Below are 14,452 nucleotides of genomic sequence, written 5' to 3'. Positions count from 1 at the left end.
GTGATGCGAGAAGGAACAGCTTTCCATTGTATGAATATAGCATACTGTAGTATTTAATCTCATGCAATAAGTTATTTACATTTTTTTCTAAGATTAAACATTCATCATGGTACTTTATGTACTATATCTATAATAATGTTAATCATAATAATTAGGCAGTTGTGCGCAAGAAAAACTTTAATATGCATTAGTAGAAGCTTAACTACAGCAGTTTTATATTTACAATAACTTTTTGGTTCATCACTGAATAAAACCCATAAAATGTTAACTGGCAACGCCATGTTGCTGGGTTGTGTGGGTTCGTGGTAGTTAAGCCCGTTGAAAAGCAAATGACGCATGGATGTTCCAAGTGTATTAAGTAGTTCCACAAAACTGATGAATGTTCAGTAGCGGTGTCTTTGCGCACTGCCTGCCTGATAGCCATTTCCTTTATATAGGAAGAGAGTGGTGCATGATTGGTGCATAATTTCAAATATATTGCCAAAACCCACCTTTATCGGTTTAAAAAAACAAAAAATGAATTTCTAAATAGGTCTTCGGGCGTGTTTTTTCGGTTAGTATCAATGAAAACCGAAAACTTCAAGCCCTAACAGTATGTATCACACAAATGTATATCACTGGCTTAACTCTCTTTCCAGCTGCAGGTTTTGTGTGGAATAATGAGGGTATGTGTTCGTACAGCAGCTGCAACCATTTTAACAGTAACTGACATCCAGAAAGTTAAAAAGTTTCTTTCTGAGACTGCTGGCAGTGGTGTAGGCAGTTCTTTATGCATTGAAGTGTTGTAAATCTTCAGTAGAGACCATTAGAGTTAGTGAGGTTAAACAAGGTGTGTTTGGTTAAGAGCCAACTGGTAACAGTAAACCAGTAAGCCGCTGGTGCTGAAGAAGAAGCTAGTCAGTACTGGTGAGGAGGTGGACCCCAGGCTGCACTGGACCAGACTTCTGAGGGTCACCAAGTCCACTTTGGCCACTTCCATGACAGCGGAGGTCACTGCCGAGCTGCGGAGAGCCGTCACGCAGAGCAGGAGCCTCACGATGGAGCCCAGGGCCAGCAACCCAACCAAGTAGCCTAGGAAGAGGAGGCTGTGCCAGCTGCCCTGGATCAGAGCCTGGGGGGAGTCCAGCTGGAGCAGGCAGAAGAAGCCCAGCACCAGGCTGCTGTTGACTGTTACTGTGTAGTGGATATCCAGCATGGAAATGTTCCCAATCCCAGATGCAAGCTGCTCCCAGACCTTCTGCAGCCAACACAGGTACAGGCTCTCCAGGAACAGACTCAGAGGAGCGTACAGGTAGACTAGAGAGTCCTCCGAGTGGGTGCTCTGGATACCTGGAAGGGGGAAGGTGCAGGATACAAGATGGTTATCAAAGGGATCTTTTACCAGCGCACCCTTCCTCTTGTCAACTGGAAACCTTTCAGCTGGAGCCATCAAATGATGCTGAGCCACGGTCCTGCTTACTGTGTAAACATTGAAGATACCAGGGCACTGTTCCACAATGCCAGCAGAGGATGTTATATATACAGTATATATCGCTAAAGCTGTATCATCTTTTTTAGAAAATGGGCCTGTAAGATATCGTATACCGGTCTTAGGAAAGATAACTAAAACTCCATTCACTAGAGCAGACCAGTAACCATTTCAAATATACAAATACATATATCTATGCCCATACTTTTTATCAATAAATTGTACTGTACCAGGGTGGTCTTTCTGTAAAATTCTTCTACAGCTCGTTTCACAGACCCAAGTGTTCATTTATAATGGACTACTGCCATTAAAAAAAAATAGTAAAAGCATTGCAGTGTAAAAAAGGCCAAAAAAAAAAGATAAACTATGGTAAATTCATAGTATAGCCACGGGAAAAGCATAGTAAAACTGCACAAATATCGTGGTAAACTTTAGGGTGGCACCTAATATTTTTGGAGGTAAGGTAGTTCAAGACTAGTGCTAAGTTAGAGCCTATTAAACCAGCCAGTAGAGAACTGAAAGCGATGATATCAGTTCCAATGCAAGTAAAAATTCTGCCTTCTATTTTTCTTTTCACCCCTCTGAAATATCTTCCAATAACTGGAAGCGTGGTGGTACCTGGGAGAAGCGAGCCGAGGCTGATGCCAGTGACGAGGAGGCTCACTCTAACCGAGGGTGGGCGCTGTGTGCCGAGGCCGCGCGTCCAGGCCAGGCAGGCGATGGGTACGAGGCGCTGGGTCAGGTTGAAGAGGCCAGAGGGAGCATTGCCGACAGCCCACAGTCCCAGCACGGTATGGAAGCTGGAGCAGAGCGAGGGCACCAGGAGCAGCTCTCCCAGCCGTAGGGAGTAGGAACGCAGTGGGACACAGCCCAGGCACCTAAGGGTCTGCAGGACCAGCAGAGTCAACAGCACCTGCAACACAGGCACTCACTCACACTGGGAACATCTGCTGAGCCTGCAGGTTTCTTTTATTTATTCCTTTTTTTAATATTATTATATTTATTTATTTATTTATTTATTAATTATTATTCCTTTCTTACATACTGTATGTATTGTACTTTACGGTCCAATATATATATATATATATATATATATATATATATATATATATATATATATATGAAAAGATAAAGCTAAAGGAAAAAAGAAAGAAAGAAATGGAATGACTGTAGTTGAGTTATATAGCTATGAAATCCACAAACAGTGAGCAATGATGCCTGAAGCTGTGATGTCAGAAGGTAAAAGTGTTTCAAGGCAATAGTTCTTTGACCTTTAGAGTGACTGGTGACACTGTGTAAGCTAATAGGTTTGAGTTTCAATCTGAGGGTTAATATAATTAATATTGCTTTTATTTTTATTTAATATTGCATACATTTCCCATATGCCTTCCTTTCCTTTATCTCCCCCTCCACCCTACCTGTGCGAGGACGAGGGACGCTGGGTAGGTGTATCGGTACTGAGTGATGAAGAGGTGTTGGAGGAAGTCTGAGAGCATGGCGGCGAGGGCGTAGAGAGTGGCGGTCAGCAGGTACGCGCAGCAGCGGGAGAGCAGCAGGCTGGTCCTGGACGGGGGGCCGGGGACTCTTTGCAGCTTCCCCCAGAACCAGCTGGGACTGTGAGGCAAAGGGCAAAGGGTTCAAATGAGGGAAACCTGATAAAGCTGTTTCCTTTAAATAAGTGTATTAAATTGAAGTATATTAAAATCTAAAGCTTCTGATGTTCTATTTGTTTTAATGATAAAATATAAAATCAATTCCCTAATATTATGTGTGTACTTGTAGTTTTTAAATTCTCAATCTAACCCATTTTTTAACAAAAAAAAATCAGAGTCCCTTGGTGAATAATGTTGAGTTAAGTTGAGTAGGTGGAGTTCAAAGGCCATTGGCATTCCACAGCACATTCTAGGATCAGTTCAGAGCGCATGCAGTACATTTGGATGATAGGGAGCTAATTCATAGATGCATATCTAAAAACTTGTCCTACAATTTACCCAGACCCACCTGAACCACAGACACCTGCTCTTACCTGAACAGGAACACTTTGCTGCTGTTGGTGTTAAGAATGTAACCCATCCTTGCAGCCACCACGCAGAGCCAGCAGGAAACCCGCTTGACAGAACTTCTGGAAAGACACATGAGGAAATGTGGCATCTCAGAGACTTACCCTGTAAAACACAGATCGCATTATTTATTCATAGTGTATTCCTTTATCCAAGACTGTACAATTGAAAGTGAAATATAAGGACAGTTTTAAGGATTTTTTTTATGAGCGTTTATAAACATTCTCTTGGGTAAAAATAAAAACATTGGCCGTGGTAAAGCATGGAAAACAAGGTGCATAAGCGAGGAAAGCTTTTCTTTTTAGTGCTACTGATAAAAATAAATATATATTTACTGACCAACCTACCTAATCTCCAGTAAACTGTAATCAGCACACCCCATGGTGCGATGGAAAGAAGACTTCCATTGCACAGCAGCTTGAACCATTGCAGGTTTTCCTGAAGGAAGTCCAACTAAGGCGACCAACTAAGTCTGGTTAAATCTGAAATGGCTCAACATGCTGTGCAATGGGAGTCTTTCTATCGTTGACATGGAGCTATAGGGGAGCCCCTTCATGCTCTGCAATCCCTGTCAGTGGTGATTAGTTATCCTGTGATATGTATACCTGCGTTCATTCTCGCACTGATCATTTAGAACTCACCTAGTCGCCTTGTCCTTTGGCACCCCTGGTTTAACTCCTGTCTCTCAGCTGCTTTTCCAATAAAAAAGAAGAAAAAGAAGAGGAAGAAGAAAACCGTTTTGGGTCTCAGCTGTGCACCAGGTAGCAGTGGATTCCTTTCCTAACGAAACTGTGAAGTCAAGCCCTGATCACAGACCAGTCTCTCCTGCAACAACAGCCGTATCATTGGAGATCATGTCAGCGGTCTCTGTTAATAGGGAAGCTCACTTCCTTGACAGCCTGGACTTTAGTCAGCCCATATTCCGTTCCAAGCATGCTCCATAAACCCTGTTTATTTACAGTCACACAATCAGTTACTATCTGATCTGTGCACTGCGTACATACAGTACAGACACGCAGGGGGGATTCATATGCATCCCCTCTGTTAATCCCGTTATGATTAGCAGCATGAAATACGTATTTGTTTTCAATTTACATGAAGGTTGGTAATGATAGTTAGTGGGGTCCAAAGGCCCCCCCCCCCCCCACACACACACACACGCACGCACGCACACAGAGTAAAAATGTGACCACGCCAAAAATCTTACAATACAACAACAACCTTTGATTGAAGTAACAGCTGTAGTTGTCCCAAGGAGCTCAGTGCTGTTACTGCTGTTTGGCCTCTTGATGCTCTTAACATTGCTTTAGTACAGTATGGATACATTTATATAAAGTAGGTATGCACCCAAGTATTAACAAAAGAGGTCTTTTTATTATACTTCTGCTTTTATAAACGATAATTCTGCTATAGGGGAGTTTATTCCCATTAGCTTTGATGCTGGTGGATCTGATCTGATCTGATTAAGCCACACATTGAAAAGCATGAGGTCGAACCCTTTTGTCATCCAGCTCGTGGATCTGGACTCCTCTCTGGACCAGCCTCCTCAAACAAGGAGATAATCATTCTTTTGTGAGCAGCAGCCACAGCTTTCAATGAGCTGAATAGCAATGTGAAGTGCTTGTACTGGTTTTGTATGCATGCATGTACTTCTCTTTCAGAGATGCTTAACTATACAGGATATTGCTTTGTAATTATGCTTGGTAATTACAGTGCATTGCATCATCTTGCTGCCCTTTCATTGTAACCGCGATGGGATTATCTCAAAGGTCCTTAGCTCTGTTAAATCTGCAAACACAATTTATTTGGAAGCGTTGCCAAGCTACCGAACACCCTTAACATCCCGTATGAAAAAATGAACAATCTGAAAACAAATCTCCCAAATGTTTTTCAGGTGCCAAATCAATATTATTAGTTATATTTGAAATATGAGTTAAAACAATTTGGACAAACTCAAGCCAATACACATTGCGGTTAAAACAGATATAGTATATATCTTAGGCTTAAGTATACTACAGTACTACACTACAATGTCGTATTGTTGACTCTAGTGTTGGTCTCTACTAGAGAGTATGTGTTTTTATATGGGCTGCCTGTCTTCACATGCTTGCCAGCTCCTATGTGTCAGTGCCCTTGGTTACAAAGAGACACTGTGCCAGGTGTCTGTGACAGGAGCTTATGCATTAACTTGCATGGCTGCTACAGTCACTGCGTGCACCCTGGATAGGAACAGTTTCCAAACAGACACCCCTGCCCTCAATGAGATCACTGAAATAAGCTGCTCAGTGCGTCGAAGATATTAAAACTTTTTTTTTTAATTATTAGATACAATGCGTTTAGTCTGAATTACAGCCTAGATGTCATTATAAACATTTGAAATGACAGGAATGTAGGGCTTTTACAACTATTTGAATTTTTAATAACATAACAAAAACAAATTTAATTGATTCTGAAGGAAGCAAAGCAAATTTTCACAGGGGACCGAAATTTAATGTTACTGCACTGTGCTCTGGTGGCTTGGTGGCACAGTGGGTTAATTCAATAACCTTTCATGCCTTTCACCTGTGTTCAAGTCCAACTCAAGAAAAATGAGTTTGAAGGCCTCAACTTAGCACTCATGAACAGTAGCACAAAACCAATTGGAAGTGCCTGCCTGGGCGGCCCAGGCAGGCCAGGCAGGGTGTGTTTGGGTTGGGATTGAGCAGTGTTCTCAGTGCCAGAGCTGTGAAAAGAAGCTCTCAGGGCAACCTTGCCTGACAGCAGCCAACGGTACTATTCACCAGCTGCAATTTTTTAACCTCTCCAATAAGTACCTAATAATTCAAACATTTTCAAGTGCGTTATACAAATTCAGTTACAAACCAAGACTCTTCAGCGAACAAGAGTAAATATATAATGCACCAGCCCAGCCGCTGAGTCACATGGGTCTCTGCTTGTTAGATCCACCTGTTAGGACGTGCTTGCTTATAAAGTTCTAGAGCACTTCACCTCACCCTGTTTCCATGGCAACCTATCAAAATAGAGGCCAACCTTCAGGTTGGCTGATAAAAAAAATAATTAAAAAGAACAATCACGCACACAAAAACAAACACAGCACACACAAAGGGAAAGGAAAGAAGCCAGAGAAGACAGTGTTTGTAAAGCACGATTCGCTCCTTCATACATGTGGAAGTCTACCTCCGACTGAACCACTTGCTGTTGCTGTTGTTTTCTTTTTGACAAGGAAAATAAAGTAAGTGACGTTTCGATTATTTTAAGAGTGCTGATGGTGGCGGCTTCTTGAGCTGATGATGAATGCCCGTTCTCCCTGGAATCTCTCGCCCCAGTGTGCCGTTGATGGGAAAGGCTTTGCTGGTGCCACACACTGACCAAGGCCAATGTAAGAAATGGGGATAGGATCTTCCAGGTGAGTATGATTCAGCAATATCTCAGGCTGAAATCTGCTTGAACACTTAGTTAGCGTTTTTAAACAGTAGTAGGAGTAGTGTTTGGTTTTCATATTCAATTTGTATTAGTTTTATATTCAGTTTTTGTATTTGTTAACTTTAGTCTCTAGTGGACAACTTCTCATCTTAGCTTTTCTGATTGGCAACAAGGATTGTGTTTTAACGGGTGGTGTTACCCTTATAAAAGTTTCCCATTGTGAAAGCGCAGCAAAGTGTAATAAAGCACAGTGAAAGCATTGTAAAGCCCATAGGTATGATAAAGCATATTAAAATCTTATTAAAGAATTGTTGCGCAGACACCCAGCGCGGTCAGGAGGAGACAAGTCAAGCTGGGCAGCTCTTACAGGAATGAAAACAGGTGATTGGCTTGACAGAGGGAACAGAGGGTGGACCTTGATCAGTATAATGAGTTTACAGTGATGAGGCGCCATTCAAATTGGGCATTACAAGCAAGGCGAAACCAGGAGTGAAATAATTTGAGAAAAACTGCTGGAGTGCTGTTGCCATCTAATCACATGCTTTATTGTGCATTGGGATGCAGAGCTGGGAGGTGTCGGACTGTGCCCCTGAATGTATCCCGACACGCCTGGGAACCCCAACACGGCATCCCCTACAGACTCTCCAACGGCACCAACAAGGGCTCGGACTACCAGAGTGGGACGAAGCCTGTGGTCTCCATAGTAACACCGCTCTCACAAGGTAATCCTATCCAATTTAAATGTGAAGGGTCTGGAAAGTTGCAACCGGATTAGATCAAACTGAAAAAATAGATGCATTTTGAGAAACCTTCAAACTAGAAAGTGCTAAACCAGGGCAGAAAAGAGTGGTTATTTTATGTCATGTTTATTGGTTTGAAACAGTGTGAATATAGTTGTTCAAATGTAAGGCATTGAAAATCCTGGACTGCAGCTTTTTAACCGTGTTGCTGGTCCATTTACTTCATGTGTGATTTCACGCTTACATGTTGTTAAACCCCTCTCTGCTGTGATTGTCAGGGAGTGCTGTGCAGAACGACACTGCCGTGCTGGTCCCCTCAGTGCCCGAGAGGCCGGTGGTCCGGGGGGGCTACGTCACAGCCCAGCAGGTCTACAACTTCCTGAACGCTGAGGCTGGAGAGCCAGCCCTGCACAACCCAGACTACATCCTGATTCTGGACTGCCGCAGCACTGAGCGGTAATGTCACACGCACTTACACATATACTGTACTGACAACACATACTCACACTGACAACACACACACTGACAACACACACTCACACACAACACTGCATCTTTGTTTAAGACTGTAAGTCGCCCTGGATAAGGGCGTCTGCTAATAAATAAATAATAATAATAACGCTGACAACACATACTCACACACACACTGATAACACATACTCACACTGACAACACACACTCACACACAACACTGACAACACATAACATACGGACAACATACACACACTGACAACACACACACTGATAACATACACTCACACACACACTGACAACACACACACACTGAAAAGACACACTCACACACACACACTGACAACACATACCGACAACACGTACTCACACACACTGACAGCACATACTCAGAAACCCACACACTCACACACTAACACAACACAGCCCCATTCCTGACAACACCTGAAGCTGGGTCCTGTTTGTGCGTCTCTCTCGGCAGGTACAAGCAGTCGCACATGGTGACAGCGCGAGTGAGCCTGACAGTGCTGCATCCGGAGCTGGGCTGCCTGATCACCAGGAGCCAGCTGCAGGAGTACTCCATCATCCTGCTGTACGGGGAGGAGGGGGACAGAGCAGATGAGGGCTTCACCCCAGCCTTACAGAGGATCCCTGTGGCGTACCATGGTAAAGATGTAGTAAAGGCATAGTATAAGCATGGTGAATCACGGAGATTGTATTGTAAAAACAACCAAAAAAAAAAAAAACTTCAGCAGTGTTCTTTTTTCACCAAGACTTCTCCATTGTCCCCCTGCACGTGGTAGCAAAGAGGTGTCAAGGGGACTCCACAGCCCTCCTGGATACCAGTGCTCTTGCTGTTTAACGCAGCCTGTTCCGTTCTCTCTCTCTCCAGGTGGCAGCAGAGAGTCTGCGGGGGACACACCCACTCTGCAGCGCTGTTTCTTCCAGCTCAGCTCTCTGGGGATGGACCCTGTGGTCCTCCAGGGGGGTTACGCAGCGTTCTCCCGCCTCTACCCTTTCCTGTGCACCCCCACGATGATCCTGCTAGAGTCCGAGCGCCTGGCCCTCACCATCTACCCCTCGGAGATCCTGGAGGGGGCGCTGTACCAGGGCTCGGCCAGGCAGGCGTCGGACTACCGCATCATCAAGAACCTGCACATCACCCACGTGCTGAACGCCACGGCTGAGTGCCCCGACGCCTTCCCCAGCACGCTGCGCTACCTCCACCTGCGGCTGAACGACGACACACACCAGGACGTGGCCGAGAGCTTCCCTGCTGCCACACGCTTCATCACCCAGGCACTGCGGGCCGAGGGGGGACGGGTCCTGGTGCACTGTAGCCTGGGGCGCAGCCGCAGCTCCGCCCTCACCCTGGCCTTCCTCATGGAGCACCGCCAGTGGACCCTGCGGCATGCCTACCAGTGGCTGAAGGAGCGCCGGGCCTGTGCTGCCCCCAACGACGGCTTCCTGAGGCAGCTCCTCACCTATGAGGAGAGGCTCTTTGGGAAGAAGCTCACCGACCTACAGGACATTCGGGTCTAGGGTCGGCATGATGGGGAGAGGGGGTTATTCACTAAAGACCTGGCGGGACATGGGTATCTATTGCGAGTACCCAGGGTCCCATTCTTCTAACCTTGCCAAGGATCTTCTGCCATGTATCCATCTGCCACAGGGACAGGAGTTCAAAGGGAACAGCAGGTATCAAACTGGAATGTCTGATGGAGCTATGTAAAGGATGCTCGAGGCAACCTCAAACTGCACAAAAAAAAAACTACAAAGCACAAAAACGAACAAAAGGCTGACAATGGGACTTATACAATAAAGTGATACATACAGATGGTATTGCACCATTGTGTAATGGTTTTCACACTGGATTGAAGAACTGCAGATGGAACCTGCCACAGACAGCCCCAGTTTAACTTTTTGAACAAGATGATAATTCTGGATAGTTTCTAATAGGGGGCAATGTGTAATGAGGGAATACATAGTAAAACTTTAACAGACTTGTTTGTTAACTGTCTAAAATAAGATAACGTATTCCTTGTAACAATCAAAGTAGTGTTAACAATACAATGAAATAAACCTGTTTTTTCTTTACCTATGACATTGTGTTAGGAAACACAGAGAATATTTTCCACATATATTGTACAGTAAGAAGCTTATTAAACATGTAAAGGTATATGTTTTTTAAACAGTCTAGGATACCCATTTAAACGTCATTGCTCTAAAATGTTGCTTTGCTTCATTTCTAGTAGCTCTTGTCTTGTGTAGCCAGTATGTGGCACTGTATGTCAGGGCGACACAGACTCCAATCAAATCTGTCATTAAGAGTTTAAAAGGCTGAAAGCGCAGTAGATAGTTCATTTAGGCCATACAGAATACTTTAAATACACATCACTCTATTCAAAACCAAGCACCAATTGTTTTTTGTATATATATATATTTTTTATTAAAGTTGATAAAACTAAGAATTATGTGCATTTAAAAAAATGTGTTTCATTTAAACATTTATTTATTTTTTTGTAATTTGAGGTATTTATTAAAAACCAGTGCGGGGTGACATGTAAGGATAGATGGTGGAGCTCACAGTCACGCCAGTCATACTGGACACCATACTGGAACCTCGTATCACAGCTCATATGAGACGTAAAGGTCCAATCAAAAACCTATAACGGTGCACATAGGCCAGTGCTCTTGTTGTCAAGTTTGTACTGTTTCCAGTTAAATTGCAATAAATCCTTTGGTGTTATTGATCCGTGCACCTGTGTCTCTCAGTATCGTGTAGCTCTCATCAGCTTTGACGCCTCTGCAGTGTGGAATGAGTTACTTAGCTATGTTGTTGGTGCTGTATCATTGGGATTCTTTATAAGCCAAATTGACAAAGTTTTGACATTGATTGACTACTAGGAATCGGACGAGCACTGATTGGCCGGATAGCCTCCTCTCATTCGTAAATGTTCTTATGTTCTACTCAAGCTGAAGAGTGCCAATGCGCAACATGGATAAGATGTAACAGATACGTTCCCTTATCTACATCACAGAACACAGCCAAAGGATGCCTGTCACACAAGCAAGCACAGTCTACTGTCTGACACCAGGATGATCACCACCAGCGCCATCTAATGGGACAAAATGAGAACTGCAGGAGCACCACCAACAGCTCGTGAGATTTATTGAAGCAATAAGTCATAGAGCTCAACTTATCCTTACAGGACTGCACACCTAGATTAGAACAAGGCCTGAGGGCCATTGTTGTTCCTACAAAGGAGTTCATATTGCTATTGCTTCCTAAAAAAAACTCTAAATATATATTATTTTAATGTAGCTGACAGACTGAAAGAGTTATGTTTAACATACCGACACGTTAAAGGGAAGTTGGCTCTTTTGAGAAGTTGCCCCACAAATATAACGAAGACTTTATAGATATTAAGAGATTGTGTAAAACATATAGAACAAGTTAGAAAACTGCAGTAGCAGTTTTATAACACTTGCTTTATAAAGGTTATTTTCTGTAGGGTTTAACATTTTATGCTGGGTTCTTCGCAACCCCACGATGCTACAATGAAAAGGAATCTCCAAACAGTGGCATAAAGTAGCAGTTCAGTTATTGTTCAGAGTGCTGTAGTTTCCTGCTATATTTAATTACTTTAAAAAGATTTAATTACTCTCTGAAAATCTGAATGGCACTTGAAAAAACAAGAAAAGCTATGCAAAACAATGCAAAAGTTTCAGCACCAAGTACTTTTACAGAAAGACTACCCTAGGATAACTAAATAACTTCAGTGTCCTATACTGAAAATTAATTAAGAAAATGAGTGCATAGATATACATATCTGTATATTAGTACTGTATATTGATGGTCTGCTGTTTTGAGTGGAGTCATTCTTTGTATAGTACGAGAGCGCTGTGAGGTTCTGAATTTGCTGTGTTGGTATGTACAGTTTCCTATGGCTTGCTAATGTACCTGAAGCCTGCATTGCTGGAGTTGTGTATCCACCATGCTCTACTTTCGGAAGCAGTGGCGCCAGCTTGTGGAAGACGTAGATACTGCCAGAGTCCATCGCCTTGCGGCACGCCTCATCCTCCTCCTTCAATGTGAACAAATAGCTGCCGGGTCAATCGAGGAACAACAGGCGTTACTTCACACATGCACACACCTGCACACACCTGCGCACACACGCATGCACACACCTGCGCACACACACGCACACACATGCACACACACATGCACACACTCTCCTCTTTTGACATGTAGCTTGACTGAAACCATCATTACAGCTGAGTCATATTTTCTCAATGTCTGAATGGGGCATGCAAAAGTTGTTATCATAGACTATGGAGTTTGTTGTAAAGAGACAACATCCTTTAGTGCTTAATATTGACTTTTTTTTATCTTAAGTAGATGATTGTAATCCTGAATAGATGTGGAGAAAAAAATCGATATATTTTGGCTAAAAACACTTTCTTTTTTACTTCTAACTGAATTTTATTCAGTGTCAATTGGGGTCAAATACAATAATTTTATTTTTCTTTGAATGGATACTCTGATTATATATACAGTAACAACAAAATCACAGACAGTAAGAATTGGATGGCTTTTCTGACTGTATGCTAATCCATTCACGGTCAGCAGGGTGCGCCAAGGATCAATTCTGAGAAACCAGCCACTGCTGTGTTCTGGAAACGGCTTGAAGGTCTCACTCATCTACTTCTGTAGAGCGTCTCCTGCCTGTCTGGCTATCGTGAATAAGATATCTTGGTGGTCATCTATTTTTAACACTGCTAAAGGATATTTATTTATTTATTTATTTATTTATTTATTTATTTTTCTAGTATAATAATTCAATATATTTGTTTGTAGAGGAAGTGTGTGTGTGTTTTTTGTATGTTTTTTGTATGTGATTATGTTTTCTAAACAATAAAAAATAAAAAATAAATTGATAAAAGTATTGGATAACAAATGCAAAAGCGAGTTTGTATAGTATGTATGTATTATTATTATTATTACACTGTGGTCCTGCAGCTAAAACAAACAGCTAGAGCACAGACAGGACATGGTAGCATGTGGAAAATATCAAATTGAATAGGATTATGGTGTACTGCAGCTCTACACTTTAAAGCTACAGACCAGTGATGATGTGTCTGCCCAAGTTTCCTTGATTCTCTGAGCACTGCAGGTGGTGTAAGGCTGCCGACGCCGGCTCCTTCTCGTCTCCCTGGATTGAATGTGGGGGAAGGAGGACGCTTGGTATTAACAAGGTGTGTTTTCATGAGCGAAGTGCAAATGTCAAATCAGCAAATACTAAACAGCACTGTCTGTCTTGGGGTGGTAACACTGTGTGTGCAGCACCATTCACTTCTCAATTCTCTTGCCTGTTAAGCTAAGCTGTTTACCGGCTAAAAACAAAAACACAGTTTCCTTTAGTAATACGATTGAAAACACCATCAACCAGCCCCTCCACTCAACAGCAGCCCTGAGCAGACTGGTTGCTTCCTTTTAATACCCTGCATCTGGCTCTAATTTACAATGATAGCCAGGTGCAGGGGATAATTAATAATAAAACAATTCAACAAAAACAATTAACTCATGTTTTTAGGCAGGGAGGATATTAACCCCCTCCCTGCTTTGTTACTATATATATATATATATATATATATATATATATATATATATATATATATAAATAATATTATTATGCAACTCCATGTGTATCGATGATGTCATGGTTCCGTAGTGCCCGAGACTCTACCCCAACCCTCGAATTTTAAATCAACCCTTGTTTAATTAAATAAATAGATTCATAGAGCTTCTCTATCATTGTCTTAATTAAATTTAAGTTTTTGGCTCCATCATAGCTATACTTTCTAATGGCTATAGCATCATAATCCACGACTCGTTTGTGGGAGTTTACCATGTCTAACTTTGGGTTCTTTACTGTAATTTCTTTTCAATCCTTCACCTCCACGTTTCTGTTCTTTATCATGTCTGTCTGTTATTTCACCATGCTTTACTGCTCTTTACTGCCACACTGTCACGGAGGAGCCCCCCCCCCCCCCCCCCCCCCCGGTTTGTGTTGCGACACCCTGCTGCTGATAAAGATATCCAGTGAGACTGTGCTGTGCTGGAGCTCAGGTACAGAGTGCTGCTGAGCTCACCTGGGCTATGTGGAGATCGCTGATCTCTTCTGGGCTATGTGGAGATCGCTGAGCTCACCTTGGCTATGTGGAGATCGCTGATCTCTTCTGGGCTATGTGGAGATCGCTGAGCTCACCTGGGCTATGTGGAGATT

The 14,452-nt window shown here is 42.8% G+C and overlaps 2 protein-coding genes across 4 annotated transcripts; one reads left to right on the top strand and one right to left on the bottom strand.

The window, feature by feature from the left end:
* Nucleotides 1–76: 76 nt before the first annotated feature.
* On the bottom strand, nucleotides 77–4,361 carry si:ch211-248a14.8 (uncharacterized). Of its 2 annotated transcripts, none has more exons than XM_034030012.3 (5): nucleotides 4,170–4,361; nucleotides 3,495–3,633; nucleotides 2,887–3,082; nucleotides 2,087–2,381; nucleotides 77–1,329 (listed from the first exon to the last, which is right to left on the bottom strand). In XM_034030012.3, the coding sequence occupies exons 2-5, from the start codon at nucleotides 3,617–3,619 to the stop codon at nucleotides 821–823; spliced, it is 1,125 nt and encodes a 374-aa protein (XP_033885903.3). In that variant the 5' UTR covers nucleotides 3,620–3,633; nucleotides 4,170–4,361; the 3' UTR covers nucleotides 77–820. The 2 variants fall into 2 exon arrangements, with proteins under 2 accessions (XP_033885903.3, XP_033885904.3); XM_034030013.3 differs by having other exon boundaries at nucleotides 3,495–3,590.
* Nucleotides 4,362–6,648: 2,287 nt separating this feature from the next.
* Nucleotides 6,649–10,612, top strand: LOC117417875 (serine/threonine/tyrosine-interacting-like protein 1). 2 transcript variants are annotated; one of them, XM_059035286.1, is made up of 5 exons: nucleotides 6,649–6,934; nucleotides 7,516–7,673; nucleotides 7,970–8,147; nucleotides 8,644–8,828; nucleotides 9,055–10,612. In XM_059035286.1, exons 1-5 carry the CDS (start codon nucleotides 6,915–6,917, stop codon nucleotides 9,702–9,704), a joined length of 1,191 nt encoding a protein of 396 aa, XP_058891269.1. In that variant the 5' UTR covers nucleotides 6,649–6,914; the 3' UTR covers nucleotides 9,705–10,612. The 2 variants fall into 2 exon arrangements, with proteins under 2 accessions (XP_058891269.1, XP_033886150.2); XM_034030259.3 differs by lacking the exon at nucleotides 6,649–6,934 and having other exon boundaries at nucleotides 7,395–7,673.
* Nucleotides 10,613–14,452: the final 3,840 nt, after the last annotated feature.

The sequence above is a fragment of the Acipenser ruthenus genome, chromosome 13 (assembly GCF_902713425.1).
Source record: "Acipenser ruthenus chromosome 13, fAciRut3.2 maternal haplotype, whole genome shotgun sequence".
Classification (NCBI taxonomy): Eukaryota; Metazoa; Chordata; class Actinopteri; order Acipenseriformes; family Acipenseridae; genus Acipenser; species Acipenser ruthenus.
The sequence above is the reverse complement of the archived record's forward strand: the minus strand, read 5'-3'. Positions and strand labels throughout refer to the sequence as shown.